This window comes from Mustela putorius, unplaced genomic scaffold (genome assembly GCF_011764305.1).
Source record: "Mustela putorius furo isolate JIRA1106 unplaced genomic scaffold, ASM1176430v1.1 tig00003834_pilon_pilon_pilon, whole genome shotgun sequence".
NCBI lineage: Eukaryota > Metazoa > Chordata > Mammalia > Carnivora > Mustelidae > Mustela > Mustela putorius.
In genome coordinates this window covers 116,535,724-116,547,901 of record NW_025421987.1, presented here as the reverse complement: position 1 = coordinate 116,547,901, position 12,178 = coordinate 116,535,724, and the positions used below count along the sequence as shown (strand labels likewise).

Sequence of the window (12,178 nt, the reverse complement as noted above, 5' to 3'; positions counted from 1 at the left end):
AATTGAAGGTTGGTGCTTTGAAAAATGGCTATGCCTTTAATGTGCCTGTGTGACTTCTATGTGTTCTATTTCCTACTTGATTTAAATCAGCAGATTTGGGCATGACCTGATTAATGAGATTCATGGGAATAAGCCTACCTCTGGTTGAATGAAGTTATTTGTTGAGTGAACTCATGCACATCATTTGCTATTTGGCAAAGCAGAAAAATATGAGATTTGATGCGTATCGGCCCTCATATACCCCACTCAGAGTTGTGTATGGATCTTGGGTGATTGGTACTTCTGTTAAATTCCCTACGAGCCCAAATGTCAAAGAAAGAAGTGTAAAGACATTCATCCCTCAACTTTTTTTCACCTGTGTACAATCTACTGAGGGATTCGCACATGATTTTTTACTTTTTGATCTTTTAACATAAATGAAAATTATGATAAGTATTATAACAGAACCCAAATTAACCCAGAATTTTACAATTGTTAATATTTTATTGGTTTTTTTTCTAGTTCCAAACTGAGAAGAAATGTAATGTTAGGAATATAACTCTCGTCCTCTATAGCCATTGTCCCAGTCATATTCTAAGATCCCCAGAAGACAACTGTTGTGAGCTTGGTATGCATCCTTCCTTCCACTTTGGTTCACATATTCTTAGATACACATAAACACATACACAAACCATTTATAGACTGTGAGTGCATGTGTGTGTGTGTGAGATTAATGTTAATTTTGTCTTATGGAGTATTTCAAGCATTACAAAATGAAATAATGAAATGAAAACTCACATAGCCAGCACTTACCTTCACGACCAACCTTTATCAATATCCTCACTCACTCACTTAGCTCTCAAATATCCTTAATTATTCTGAAGCAAATCAGAACCATAATATTTTCTCAGTGCATAAATAATAGTGACTTTTTTTTAACACACAGCTATGCTCTCATTATCACAACTGAAAATAAAAAATAATTCCATATGATAAATATCCAATTTTATTTCCCCCTGGTTGTCTTCTAATATTTATTATACTGTTTGTTGGAATCAGGATCCACGTAAGCCCCATTGTTTGGATTTGATCACTATGTCTCTTAAGTGTCCTTCAAGTTATAGGTCTTCTTCCCATTATATTCTAGCTACTTATTTGTTTTAAAATGCCTGACATGTGTTCTGTTGTTCCCTACAGTTTGGAATTTATTGACTTTTTTAATGTGGAAGCTTTTTTAAATTGAAGTCTAGTTAACATATATTATTATATTAGTTTCAGGTGTACAACACAATGATTCAACAACTATATACATTAGGCAGTGCTTAGCTCCTGGGGTGTAGCAACCATCTGTTACTATACAGCATTAATACAACCCTACTTCTGCATGCTGTACTTTCTATCCCCATGACTTATTTATTTTATACCTGGAAGTTTGTACCTCTAATATCCTCCAACTATTTTGCCTGGCCCTCCACTCCCCTCCCCTCTAGCAACCACCAGTTTGTTCTCTGCATTTATGAATCTGTTTCCGCTTTTGTTTATTTATTTGTTTGTTCACTTTTTTTGGTTTGTTTTTTAGATTTCACATTTATGTGAAATTATATGGTATTTGTCTTTCTCTGACTTACTTTTCTTATCGTAACACCCTCCAGGTCCATCAATATTGTTGCAAATGGCAAGATTTCATTCTTCTTTATGGCTGAGTAATATTCCATTATATTTATATGTGTGTGTGTATGTGTATACATACCACATCTTCCTTATCCATTTGTCTATTGATGGCCACTGAGGTTGCTTCCATATGTTGGCTATTATAAATAATGCTAAAATAACCATAGGAGTGCATATATCTTTTCAAATTATTGTTTTCATTTTCTTTGGGTAAATAGCCAATAGTGGAATTATTGGATCATGTGGTATTTCTATTTTTAATTTCTTGAGGAACCTCCATAATGTTTTCCACAGTGGCCACACCGATTTACATTCTCACCAATAGTGAATGAGGATTTGCCTTTTTCTATGCATGGGGAGGCATTTACCATATTCTTCTATCCCTATTTCCTAAGAATGGGTAATTACATCTAGAGGTTTGATGAAATGCAGGTTTGTTATTTTGAGCATGACTTCCTCACAGATGGTTTTGTACTTCTTCAACAGATGTCTGCTGTCCAGTGGTCCCTTTTTGTTCAGTAGCTGTAATTGATGGCCCCTTCCTAGACGCATTATTTCTTTAGGAGATATAAAATGGTGCTCCCTTAATCATTTCCTCTTACTTTATCTATTGACTATGTATGTGTGATTTTTTTTTTTTTTAGTGTCTAATGTCATATTGTAGTTATTCTGATGCATTTTATTTTAACTGTCATTGCTGATGAGGAAATATTTAACGGATTCCTTATAACATCTATATGATGTTCCATTTTATAGCTCTTTGACTATTTACCATTGGCTATTTAGGTTGTTTTAAAGTTTTTACTGATACAAACAAAACTGCAGGGAACTTCTGGGTAATAATCTTGTGGTGCTCATAAGACAGAGTTTCCACAGAAGATGAATGTTTAGATCTTATATTCTGTTCATTTTCAGTTTTACTAGATGATGCCAAGTTTTTAAGCACTTTTCCCAAATCCTTGTCAATACAAAATACTGTTAGACTATTTTTGCTCTCTTTGTTATTTTAAACTTTACTTCCAGAATAACCAATATGTTTTATATTTTATTGACCATTCAGATATTCTTCTGTGCACATTGCCTTTTAATATGCCTTGAACATTTTGGCTTTGATATGCTATCTTTTAGAAATCATAGTGATTTCTAGAGCTCCTCTGTGTAGCCAAGTACATAATCTTTGATCAATAGGGATGTTGCGCACATTTTCTCGCCCCCCCATTACCATCTTTGTGTGTGTGTGCAAAGGTATATTTTTTAGTTTACTGATGAAAGAAAATCTAGCACAGTGTTTAGAACTATGAAAATGATAGTGTGAGACTATCTGAATTCGGACCACAGCCGTAGAACTGCCTAGCTGTGGAACCCTAACCCAATTAACTTCATGTCTCATACCTAAACATTTGCATACATAAAATAATAGCAAAAAGAGTATCTACTGCTGTTCCTTCTGCTTAATTTTGCTGTGAATGTAAAATTGCTATAAAAAATAATCTTTTAAAAGGAGAAAAACAGAAGTAGCTTCCTTGTGGGTTTACTGTCAAGACCTAATGAGACAGACAGGTTTTTTTGACAGTGCCTCACACATGTAAGTGTTCTTTTAAAATTAGCTGTTGTTGGGGTGCCTGGGTGCCTTAGCCGGTTAAGCATCTGACTCTCGATTTCCATTCCGGTGATGATCTCAGTGTTCTGAGATCAAGTCCCACATCAGGCTTTGTGCTGGGTGTGGAGCTTGTTTAAGATTCTCTCCCTCCTTCTGTGCCTCTCCCCTGCTCCCTCTCCTTCTCTTAAAAATAAATAAATAAACAAACAAACAAACAAATAAAATTAGCTATTGTTTTATTTTCAAATATAAATTTTATCACAGTTAAGTTTATTTTTTCTTGAATGGTTTTGGATCACTTGGACATCTTTTTTTTTTTTTTAATTTATTTTTTATTTATTTTCAGCATAACAGTATTCTTTATTTTTGCATCACACCCAGTGCTCCATGCAATCTGTGCCCTCTTTAATACCTACCACCTGGTACCCCAACCTCCCACCCCCCGCCCCTTCAAAACCCTCAGATTGTTTTTTAGAGTCCATAGTCTCTCATGATTCACCTCCCCTTCCAATTTCCCCCAACTCCCTTCTCCTCTCTAACTCCCCATGTCCTCCATGCTATTTGTTATGCTCCACAAATAAGTGAAACCATATGATAATTGACTCTCTCTGCTTGACTTATTTCACTCAGCATAATCTCTTCCAGTCCCATCCATATTGCTACAAAAGTTGGGTATTTGTACTTTCTGATGGAGGCATAATACTCCATAGTGTATATGGACGACATCTTCCTTACCCATTCGGTCCGTCGAAGGGCATCTCGGTTCTTTCCACAGTTTGGTGACCGTGGCCATTGCTGCTATAAACATTGGGGTACAGATGGCCCCACATTTCATGACATCTGTATCTTTGGGGTAAATACCCAGGAGTGCAATGTCAGGGTCATAGGGAAGTTCTATTTTTAATTTCTTGAGGAATCTCCACACTGTTCTCCAAAGAGGCTGTACCAACTTGCATTCCCACCAACAGTGGAAGAGGGTTCCCCTTTCTCCACATCCCCTCCAACACATGTTGTTTCCTGTTTTGTTAATTTTGGCCATTCTAACTGGTGTAAGGTGATATCTCAATGTGATTTTAATTTGAATCTCCCTGAGGGCTGGTGATGATGCACATTTTTTCATGTGTCTGATAGCCATTTGTATGTCTTGATTGGAGAAGTGTCTGTTCATATCTTCTGCCCATTTTTTGATATGATTGTCTGTTTTGTGTGTGTTGAGTTTGAGGAGTTCTTTATAGATCCTGGATATCAACCTTTTGTCTGTACTGTCATTTGCAAATATCTTCTCCCATTCCATGGGTTGCCTCATTGTTTTCTTGACTGTTTCCTTTGCTGTGCAGAAGCTTTTGATTTTGATGAAGTCCCAAAAGTTTATTTTCGCTTTTGTTTCATTTGCCTTTGGAGACATATCTTGAAAGAAATTTCTGTGGCTGATATCGAAGAGATTACTGCCTATGTTCTCCTCTAGGATTCTGATGGATTCCTGTCTCATGTTGAGGTCTTTTATCCATTTTGAGTTTATCTTTGTGTACAGTGTAAGAGAATGGTCGAGTTTCATTCTTCTACATATAGCTGTCCAGTTTTCCTAGCACCATTTATTGAAGAGACTGTCTTTTTTCCACTGTATATTTTTTCCCGTTTTGTCAAAGATTATTTGACCATAGAGTTGAGGGTCATATCTGGACTCTCTGCTCTGTTCCACTGGTCTATGTGTCTGTTTTGGGGGGACAAGATGCCGGGGAAGTAGGAGGAGGCGCCTTTTAAACCTGTACCCTAAAGTGAGCTGATTACCAACCAAAGAACTCCAATCACTTGGGCATTTTAAGGCATCCTTCTACTCTTTTTTTTTTCTTCAGTTTTCTGCTTCTGGAAAGGAATGCGGTATTTACTATCATTGCTATAAAATAATAATGGAAGAAATACTTATCTTTATCTAGTGCTTTCTATGTTACAGACACAATGCTGGACTCTGTATACATTTTATATAATTCATTGTACATAATAACGCAGCATGATTATCACTCCACTTAAAGGTAATGACATAGAAGCTTAGAAAGATTTGAAAACAGTCAGCAAATAAGAGCAGCAACAATTTAGACTACATTTTAACCATTTGTTACTTCCTACTTGGAGGGAAAGAGGAAGGATTAGACTTGCTGTCATATATTATAGCTACAAGAACCCAAAACTGGGATGTGGAGAATTGGATTGTTGTGCCTTTTCTACTCCTGGTAGAAATATCTCTGGGCTTTAGTGGGCTTTGTCAATAGAATCAGAAGGCAAAATCTAATCACTCAGATTCTTTCCAGTTCTAAGATACTCTGGTTCTTAATAAAAGTTGCACCCATATAGATGATCTGGACAGGGCTATTTAAAACTGTGACCACCTTAATATCCAACAACAGAGAATAAACTAAGTAAATTATGGTACAATTATTTAATGAAATATTATGCCACCATTTAATTGGTAAATATGAAAATTGATGTTTAAATGTAAGTATTCTTATGATACATTGTTAAATAAAAAAAGAGAAAATATACTCTATTATGCTTACAACTGTGCAAAGATATGCATTCAAAAATATAAAGATATACAATGGTTGTGTAATAAAGAATTTGGCTATCTTTGTCCTCAGTTTTTGAATTTTATGTAACCTCTAACATCTTGGAATTTCCTGAGTGATGAGAGGCTTTGTGAATCATGCCCACCTTGGATCACACCTGAGTTTATGCTAATGAGATGACTTGGGATGGAGGTCAATCACCAGGAAGACTAACCATGATTAGAGGATTGGGCTTTGAGCAGGTAATATCAGTCTGGACCTCCAAGAAGGGGAAAGGGGCTAGAGATTGAGTTAATTCACTTTGCCAGTATTTCAGTCAGTCATGCATATGTAATGAAACCCCAATGAAAACTCCAGAGAGCAAGCTTTGGGGCAGATTTCTTAGCTATGAGGTTTTGGGAAGGGGAATGACACATCCTAATTTCTTGGGGAAGGGACATGGAAGCTCCATTTTCAGTATTCTACCAGATCTCACCTTCTGGGACTCTCCGTTTGGTTGGTCCTGATTTATATCCTTTATAATAGAACCTTTAACCATAGGTATAGTGTTTTCTTGAGTCCTATTAATCATTTTAGCAAGTTATCAAACATGTAGGAGTCATGGTAACCCCCAAATTTACAGCCATATAGTCAGAAGTGCAGGTGGCTTGGGGACTCCCAAATTTGTGCCTCCATTCTTAGAACCTTCTAGATTGCTGAACATGTTCTATATGTCTATTGGGATGATGATACCATGGAAGTATGCACAGGTTTAAAAAGTCAACTAATTATGTACTTAAGATGTATACACTTTTTAATATAAGTTATTTGTCCACTTAAAAGTTAAAGAAAAAGATCAACATTGCATATGTTTCAAATGAACAAATTTGTTGTAGGCTTGGGATAATTAGGATTTTTTATTAGTGTGTTCTAATGTGTGAATATGAGTAATATAAACTCAGATTTTTCTAACTCATAGTTGGTATAGTAAAGCCACCAGGGCCTCAACCCAGTGTCACCTAATACTAGAGTCACAAATGTCCAGGACAATGGGTATCACAAAGCTTGATGGTGGTACCTGAGGGAGACGGGGGCAGAGTGGGCGGTTGTGCATCTTAGCTGGCTCTGCCACGTAGTAGTGTGTGATAGTAGGCGAGGGGCAGTGAGAGTATCTCAGTAAGCTGATAGGATGGAAATGACGCTGATAACCATAAAAACAATCAGTAAATTCCTGTGAGTGTAACCTTTAGAGCTATCGTTACTGACCATTGTTACATAGAAATACCACCTGGAAGAGACAACCTTTATATTTCTGAACTTCTAAACTTCCTGGCATTTCAGTTTTTATTCTTTGATTTTAAAATTGAAAGATACAATAATAAGAGGAACAGAAAAAGAGAAAGTCTCATAGAGCAGGAAAGGTAAACTCAGGGCTAACCTCTATCTTCAGAAAATACAATGGGCATCCTAGAGAAGGGAATCTTGAGCTGTAGCTGTCCCTTGTATACTCATTTACAAATCAATTTAGCAGAATGCCCAGAGGAGATGTGAAGGAAAAGCAAGACCTGAGATAGAAATGCAAAGATGCTTAAGCTTGAAATGAAGAAAAACATATTCATTTGGCTTTAAATAAGGCCATAGGCTGAGTTTGAAATTGAATTTTAGGCTAGAGTTTGGATAAGCATATCAATAGGTAGTGTATCATTCTTACTTTTGTTTGTTTGGGGGGCTGGATAATATATTTAGAATACCCCACTTCAGAAATTAGATAAATATGTATTACAATAACAGGAAGATTTTACCATTTAATTTAGTTAATTCTAGGCTGCCTGAGTTAAGCGGAATGTATCGAAGCTTTTATGGATCTGATTTCTCTGTGTTACACTTTTAGTTTTGCGTCTTTACTTTCTTTTCAAGGCTTTATATTTCATTCATATTCTTGTATTGGTCTATATTACTGGATCATTATTTTCCAAACTGTATGCATTGAACAAGGATGCTAAATTTAAAAACAAAGAAAATCAGTTTTGGTTATATTATTTTAGAAATTATTTATTCAAAACATGTTTTTTATTACAGGTCATCTCAGACAATTTAATATTTTATTGTGTGCTGTGAATGTCTAGGCTGTACTATCCAGGTTTCCTGCAATTTTTTTGACCCAAGAACACTTTTTCCTACCTACACCCTTTGGCATCACTTGAGACTGATTGTGTGGAAAAACTCCTAATGATAATATGCATACACACAATAAAGTATCATTGTTTTGGCAGCGCATACCTATTGTGGGTAAAACCAACACATATGACTTTCTTTTCAAACAAAATTTTTGATTATAATGGCAAAAAATGATATGTTTTGACAACATTCAAAGTGGCTATGTATGTGTGTCTGTGTATTGGTGTGCGTGTGTGTCCCCTTGATTGATAATAGGTGCTACTTTTAGTTACATACCATGTGATATCATTTAATTAACTATGTAACAATAGAAGTGGTTATTATTGAGATTTTGTCCTTTCATGATTCTTTGTTGTAAGTGGTTTTACTTATACTTGGAGATGTAGATATTAGAAAGGTGAATATGATTCATGCTCATCAATAAAGGTATTAAACTTACCATTTCATTGTACTGGATTTCTAAAATGATAAAGAGAATTACTTTTGTTGGTGTAACTATAGTTTGTTAAATCCATCTTCGAAATATAATTCAGTTAAGTGGGTGTTTTTTTTTTTTTAAGTATACTGGGGAATAAAATTGTCTCTGAAGAAAAATACACTACTTTGCATCTTTTTGTACTCACAGTGATCAGAGCATCATTCAATGCAAATAAAAGAATTAAATCTAGAGAGTATGCCACATTTGCATTAAGTGTCTAGTTCCAAAACACCTCCTACACAAATCTGGATTGAATATGGTGACTGCTTTCCCAGTGTTCCTGAAAGACCAAAATAATATGCTGCTCACTAATATATGATAAAAATTCAGTACTATTCATTTTCAGAGAACATCTTTAATATAAATGCATAATTTATTCTTATTTTATAGTATCATTATAAGAGGATTTCTTATAATAACCCATTCCTAAATGGGTTATAGACATAATTCACCTTATCCCCAAATAGAAATGGTTCCCATTTATGCACCGAGCAGATGCAGTAGCATATGATGAAACAACTATCTCTGAGTCCGTGACCTCTTTCTGCTTTTAATACTTCTTTAGCTTCTGGCTAAAAGGCAAATTATCCCCTAGTGTTCCCTGTGATTGTTGTCCAAGCAGCATTGTGATGGCATCTTTAAAAAAGTTATAAAAGTGATCTGGGGAAGCAAAAGGAAGGCTATTGGAGTATCCCAGAGTCACTCCTGGCTTTCTCCAGCCTCTGCATCTTCCACTGGGCTCTAAGGAAATGGGGGTGAGATAGGATTGAGGCAGGTTTGGAAGATTAGCTGGCGTAGAGGTAAGGGACTTGAAAGAAAAATATATAAAGAGAAAAGAACTGTATACTATGGCCTGTGACTTTTCATACTATTATTCATACTACTGACAGTAGGTCTAGTCTAAGAGGGAGAATGTAATTTTAAGTTAGTTTTTAATGTCTGAATTAAGATGCCAAACTGAATTTAGGAATGAGCTTTAGACTGTGTGTTAAGACTTGAAAAGGTAATACAATTTACTGGAGGCAATTCACATATTCATCCCCTGACAAATGAATAAACACATTGTCATTTATCCGTACAAAGAAATACTACTGAGCAATAAAAAGGAATAAGTTACTGATTCATGCAACAGCATGGATGAATCTTTTTTTTTTAAAGATTTTATTTATTTATTTGCCAGAGAGAGAGAGAGAGAGCGAGCACAGGCAGGCAGAGTGGCAGCAGAGGCAGAGGGAGAAACAGGCTCCCCGCCAAGCAAGGAGCCCGATGTGGGACTCGATCCCAGGACGCTGGGGTCATGACCTGAGCCGAAGGCAGCCGCTTAACCAACTGAGCCACCCAGGCGTCCCAGCATGGATGAATCTTAAAAGAATTATTCTAAATAAAAATGTCAGGCACAAAAAAACCACACATGCTTCATGATTCCTTTATATGATCTTGAAGAAAGGGCAAAAAAAATAGTGACAGAAAGCAGACCAGTGATTTCAGAAGTGGGGTGTGGGAGTCAGGTGTTGAGAGGGACAGTAGGAAACCTTCCCAGGTGATGGAAATGTTTGTGTAATATTACTACTGTGTGTATTTGCCAAAGCTCATCAAATTCTACACCTAACATTGCTAAATTTTATTACATATAAATTATACCTAACTAGTTTTAAAAAGTATGATATGATTTTTTAAAGTATGATAAAATTCATTAGTAAGGAGAGAGGGGTTCTTAGTATTTACTAATACTTGGAAGTGACCAGAAAAATAAGGGATAGCTGAGTTTCCTCCAGAATTAGGGAAAGGATTAACATCAAATAAAAAATGTCATGTGATGATGGAAGGTAAAAATGATTACACCCATGAGTTCTTCTTGATCATTGTAACTGTTTAATATATAAACCACCTAGCCTAGTGCTTAGCACATAGAAGACACTTTTAATAAATGCTAAGTGCATTATTTTTATTGTGCATTAGGAGTGCCTAGACAACCTAATAGAAATTGTGACTTTGTAGACAGAAGCTTCCTCCTACTTACTATGAAGACAACCTATCAATGAACTGGTTCTGATAATTTGAAATACAAAAGAGATGGAATTTATCAATGACTTGTTTAGGGTAATTAATAAAGTACAATGTATCAGAGAGGCTGAATATTAGAGAATCATTTCACAGACACATTCTTGGCTTTTTTTTTTTTTTTGAGTGTCGTATTATTTCTGAGCTATCCAAACCCATTTTGAGAACTCTCGGAAGAACTTCAGGTCTGATGAGAGTTGAAGTTCTGAACTTTGCAGGCATCCAACAGAAGTCATGGCCATATGTGTAATGTTTGATTTATTTTAAATGTTTCTTGGCCATGTGAGAAATTAGTCGTGTGCCAACAATGATTATAGGAGTGTGAGGCTCTGATCTTCATGTGCGCTGTGAGAGAGAAAATATAATAGCCAACATTTATTTACACTATAATGTGCTTAGCACTAGGTAGATTTCATGATTAGGTAGATTTATGAATTATCACTTTTGAACCTCATCACCACCTTAGGAGACACAGATAAGCAAAGACATTGCACCAGTATTAAGAAGCAGATCAAAATTTTTATCTGACTCCAACAGTTGAGAACCACTGATGTGGACAGTAGTACAAAGCTGGTGAGTTTTATCAGCGCCAAGTTGCTGACATTATGTCTTTGGTGTCACTTGACCTAGCCTGGGAATATGGGATGGAGAAAGATAAACTGGTTTGGTCCAGACTCTCTGAACCTCAAATAGTAAGTCCATAGGAGAGCAGGCTATATTAAATGGTCATAAATGATTTTTGAATGAATAGATAGCTCCATGCATTTGAATTCTTAGAAAGTAAGATTTGTATACTATATTCTTAACACAGAAAAGATAACCAAAAGTAGCATAAGGTTAATGTTGGATTATGGTGCATAATTTATTCTCAAAACTACTCCTCTGACCAAGTCTACTTATAGGTCCATTTTAGGGCAGTGGCATAGACTCACTTCTGTGTAAGATTGCTGGCATTTGCAATAATTTGAGTTTTGATAAACCTTTAATTATATTTTAGGATTATCAAACTGAGACAATTGTTGATCAAAAATGAGAAAAACTGTTAATATGCAAACTCTAATGGGTACTTTTATCATTTTCTTATCATACTGAGCTTTGAGCTTATTGTCTATTTTCCAAGAAAGTAGAAATGCTGTTTCCTAGAATAAAAATGTTTTTCATAATGTGAACAGTAGATTCAAGCTGTACAGATTGGCTCTTTAATGAAATAGGCAACATTCCAATGGAACTGACAAGCTTTATTTCTATTTGTTGTATTTTCTTTCTCATTACAGATGGACCCGATTCAGAAAGCTGTAATAAATCATACATTTGGGGTTCCTCTTCCTCATCGAAGAAAGCAAATCATATCATGCAACATTTGCCAGTTGAGATTTAATTCCGATGTAAGTTTACCATTTAGTATTCACTGGAAAAAAAATGTATTACGATGTTTTAATCTTGCAGAAGAGATTTCTTAAACATTTTTCTCCAATAACTGAGAGTGTCAAAATTTGAAGATAACATTTTAACTCCTTATGTTCTTTAATTTTGGAGTTTATTTTATTATTTTTGGTTGTTTACTATGGAAACATATATGTTACCAGTATTTTATACTTGCAGTTTAATGGTATATCTCTCTATATATATTTTTGGTCTTTTGGTAATGTTAAATTTAGGTAATATACTTTC

The 12,178-nt window shown here is 35.4% G+C and overlaps 1 protein-coding gene across 2 annotated transcripts in view; it reads left to right on the top strand.

Moving 5' to 3' along the window:
- ZNF385D (zinc finger protein 385D) overlaps positions 1 to 12,178 on the top strand; it is a 908,018-nt gene that overhangs the window by 771,921 nt on the left and 123,919 nt on the right. For both annotated transcript variants that reach the window (XM_004754365.2, XM_004754366.3), the window contains one exon: positions 11,782 to 11,892. In XM_004754365.2, the coding sequence (XP_004754422.1) occupies positions 11,782 to 11,892 (111 nt within the window). The remainder of the gene's footprint in view (positions 1 to 11,781; positions 11,893 to 12,178) is intronic.